General features: G+C 41.3%; 1 protein-coding gene across 2 annotated transcripts; it reads right to left on the minus strand.

The window, feature by feature from the left end:
- On the minus strand, positions 1-3,372 carry plscr3a (phospholipid scramblase 3a). Of its 2 annotated transcripts, none has more exons than XM_023984766.2 (7): positions 3,135-3,372; positions 2,356-2,435; positions 2,160-2,202; positions 1,810-2,030; positions 1,209-1,370; positions 792-953; positions 1-324 (listed from the first exon to the last, which is right to left on the minus strand). In XM_023984766.2, exons 2-7 carry the CDS (start codon positions 2,410-2,412, stop codon positions 265-267), a joined length of 705 nt encoding a protein of 234 aa, XP_023840534.1. In that variant the 5' UTR covers positions 2,413-2,435; positions 3,135-3,372; the 3' UTR covers positions 1-264. The 2 variants fall into 2 exon arrangements, with proteins under 2 accessions (XP_023840534.1, XP_070299019.1); XM_070442918.1 differs by lacking the exon at positions 3,135-3,372 and adding an exon at positions 2,829-2,917.
- Positions 3,373-3,830: the final 458 nt, after the last annotated feature.

The following is a 3,830-nucleotide window of genomic DNA, read 5'->3' on the forward strand; positions in this document are numbered from 1 at the left end:
TTCATTGCTGCTCGCAGCTATATTTGAGAATGTGCTTCATCCTTTACATGAGAGACCCAATATTATTACATGACATTTCAATATTTTCAAAAGAAAAAGCCCACACAGTGTTACAAATGTTTGAATACAGATTAATATATAGAATTAATAAAGGACATATTTGTTTTGTCTTAAATGTCATGTTATGTGATTCATATGCATCCAATAGCCATGTCATTATCAATTATAGTATCATGTAATTTGTACATGATCAAAAACTCTCTCTCATCCAAATACAGAACACCGTTGATCACCATCACCACTGCTTTCAAAGAACATGAAATCCTGTTTGGAGACAAAGAATAAAGAAAGAAAAAAATGGATACACAATGAATAGGCATGACGGAAATCATCACACTATCATAAATACGTAATTGTTTGATTCATCTTAATGGACAGGATTTATAATGGCTTTATATTGATGCACTACAATAGGGGTGTCAGTACTGACTAATTGATTGGTTTGCCAGTAATTTTACAGCAATGGCTGCTTCACTAGGTCACTGACACAATGATAGAGAAATTCCCTTATCGATTATAGCCTGTGTACTGTATATGCGAGCTCCTACAAAGAATTCCAATGTAGGCTATGTCTTTTTAATAACTACAAATGCCAAATGAACTTGAATCTGACTTAGCTCTATAGATATGGCTGGGTTTACACAGGCAGCCCAATTCCGATCTTTTGCCAATAATGGGGCCACAGATCACAATTGGGTTGCCTGTGTAAAGTCGCAGCCTTTGTCACTTACAATAAGGATGCAGGCCCCCATCAGCACAGCCTTCATCTTGACATCCAGGTCCATGGGGAACTGGATCCCAAAGTTGTCTGAGTCAGTGAAGGCCTCCTTTATCAGCCCACTCCACTGCTTACTTATTCTCCCAATGGGCTGGTCGCTGTCCTTGCCCATCACCTGTTATAGAAACACAAAGGACTCTAATCAGGGTGATGTTCATTAGGCAGCAAATGGAAGAAAACGGATTGAAACAGTTACCTGGACTCCATTTTTCCACGTTTTGCTACAGTGTGCCCTAATGAGGACAACCTAGGGTTTAACAGACTCAGGGCCACTTGAACACTCACAAATAGAGATAGACCACAGTCCTCTCCCTAACAGCCAGTGATGTGCTATGCAGACATAGAGGAGTAGATGAGGTGAACTCTTCACCTCAAAATCAACATCTCCACAGCAGCTACAGGCACAGAAAGGACCTTCAATCGTCAGGAGAGTCTCTTTGGCAGCTCCTAGGATGGACAGTTTTGGCTTGAAGGGATGCCAGTTCTGAACCACATAACCTATGGTGGTGCTAGGAGGGGATTGGACCTCCATCTAGGACAGACCAACATTCACAGATACAGAGGGAAAAAAGGTCAAGATAGAAAAATTCATTCAGACATTAGAGTATCCTTGAAACAGTATCTTCAATGTTATTTTCTTCTTCAATTTTGCAATGATATAATTGAGCAGACCGTCTCTGTTATAAGTGTGTTATAATTGTGTTATTTAGAAGCTGTGTTTTAAGTGGCAATACCACTTGCGAGCAACAGGGGAAGTAGCAGGAGGTCCCTGTTATAATAAGTGTATTATAAGCGATTTCAGGCAGCTAGGAGAGTAGCAGGTGTCTGTTATACATGTGATGTGAGTCTGTTATAAGCTGCATTATAAGCAGTTAAAATACATCTTCCAGACAGCAGAGGAAGTAGCAGGAGGTGTCTGTTGTAAGGGTGTTATAAGATGTTAATATGTGTGTTATGAACAGTTCTAATACCTCTTGCAGGCAGCAGGGCCAGAAGCAGGAGGTGCAGCGGAAGGGCTTGACCAGGTGCATGACCTCCTGGCCACTGTGGTCTTTGATCTTCATCTCAAACATGCGGTTGGGACCGCAGCAGTTCCGGGTGCAGCAGTCACTATCCTCCTTGGCCGTGTAGATTTCCTGTCCCAAACTGTTCTTGATTACATACCGGTTTTTAGTCTCAAAGGAAGTGATGGCTAGAGAGAGCGGGAGCATAGGAAGAAAGGGTCATGGGGGATGTGGGTGGAGGTGAGAGATCGGAAGTAAATATCATGTCGGAGTAAGTACAATTAATTGCATGCTGTGTATAACATGGGCTGCCTTACCCTCCAGCAGTTCCACTTTCTGATGGATCAAGATTTGATCGAGCTGTAACAAACAGATAAAGGTAGGATTGGGTACAGAGTTCCCTACCGTGGCCAGCTCTCTCCCGTCTCCTAACCAATTATCTTATCCCATAAAAGTTAACATTTTACTTTGAGGTAACAGTTCCATAAACAAAATGTAAGACTATTGTCTTACCTGTGTTAGGTACTCTAGGCCAGGGGGCACTCCTGTTGCTCGAAAGTTATTTTCCATGGCGCGGTAGGATCAGTAGCGGCCTGAGCACACCCACATTAGTCAGGTGAAATGTGGTTTACAAGCTCAGTTTACAACCATAGGACTGAGCTACATGGTTAATCATTACACTACTCAGTCAATAGCACCATTCAAAGTTGCTTTCCAATTCATGTGTAGTATTCCTTAGTACTATTCCTTCATTTTACGTAAATACTATACCAAAACAAAAGATAATGGAAGATGGACTCTTAGAGCGAAGATATCCCTGATCTTACATCCACTTTTTAGGTGTCATGGCTATTTTACAGAGCTCTGCTCAAAGTAATACATACAGCATATAATAGTAGTATATATATTGTAAGAACTTACAATGGAACAACAATTTTAGAATACCAATGAACACATATCTGTGCCGGTACTGAGAATCAACTTACATCCAAATTCCTTGCTATCTGTTGCGCAGAGCTTCTGAAGGTGTTGCTCTCTGTATTGGTGTTGTTCTCTGTATGTGCTAAGTAATCGATGCAATCAGAAGTGATGCATGCGTGTAAGGTGTGTCTTATTGACATGACTGTGAGATGGGAAAAAGTATTTTCAGTCCAAGATCAATAGCACCCACATTGAAAGCTCTTTTTCCCCTCTTTGATTTTTACACAAGCATGTATTTACTGAAAGAGCTCAGGAGAAATGCATATACAGTATACGTGAGGTTAGAACATTTTGTAAAAGAGTACAGTTACCTGCTTGACGTATAACTCGTCAAAAAAAAAGCACCAGCCCTCCTCTGTCGCAACAAGTGACAACTTATGTTTCTAAATCTGAATGCACCCTTTGGAAAGCATTTTCTGTAAAACACTGCCTGGGGGGGAAAAAACAAAAAGTCCCAGATTTGCGTATGTGATTTAGTGCGTATCTCAAATGACACAAAGAGCCCTTTCAAAACAAAAATACTGTCTCTCAAGACAAAACAAACAGAATTGTTTTGTCGTTGTCAAGGGGCAAAGGGATACAGTCTGTCACGGCTCCTCCTCTGCAGTGCAGGGGGCGGTTCCTCCTGCAGGCAGAGGAGGGTCGTTAGTGATTGGAGCCACCTGGGCTCAGGGTATAAAAAACCTGCTTCACTAATCACTTCTCTCTCTCTCTCTCTGCTCCTCCAGGTATGATCCTGTTTTGTTTGTTCCTTTGTAGTTTTGCATAGTTTTCACTCAGTCATATTCACACACACAGATTCACGCATCCATGCACTTTACATACACCTTACATTATGATACTTCCACACCTCATTCCTTTTTCTTTGTTTAAAGTTAATAGTTTTGTTTAGAATAAAGAACATTTTTAATTGGCCTATACCTGTTGTTCGTGTCCCCTCATTTTTGTCACAGGCTATGAGCCGGCCTGGGACGAGTCTTAAACCCAGGAACTATCTTCAGGTGTCT

This window comes from Salvelinus sp. IW2-2015, linkage group LG4q.1:29, assembly GCF_002910315.2.
Source record: "Salvelinus sp. IW2-2015 linkage group LG4q.1:29, ASM291031v2, whole genome shotgun sequence".
NCBI lineage: Eukaryota > Metazoa > Chordata > Actinopteri > Salmoniformes > Salmonidae > Salvelinus > Salvelinus sp. IW2-2015.

Bases quoted from the DNA above. Each gene is read 5' to 3' on its own strand.
- plscr3a (XM_023984766.2), bottom strand. From the start codon at position 2,412: ATGGAAAATAACTTTCGAGCAACAGGAGTGCCCCCTGGCCTAGAGTAC. The intron at 2,031-2,159 runs GTAAGGCAGCCC...CGCTCTCTCTAG, and splicing joins GAAAGTGGAACTGCTGGAGG to CCATCACTTCCTTTGAGACT. The intron at 325-791 runs GTAAGTGACAAA...GTCTCCAAACAG, and splicing joins TGGGGGCCTGCATCCTTATT to GATTTCATGTTCTTTGAAAG.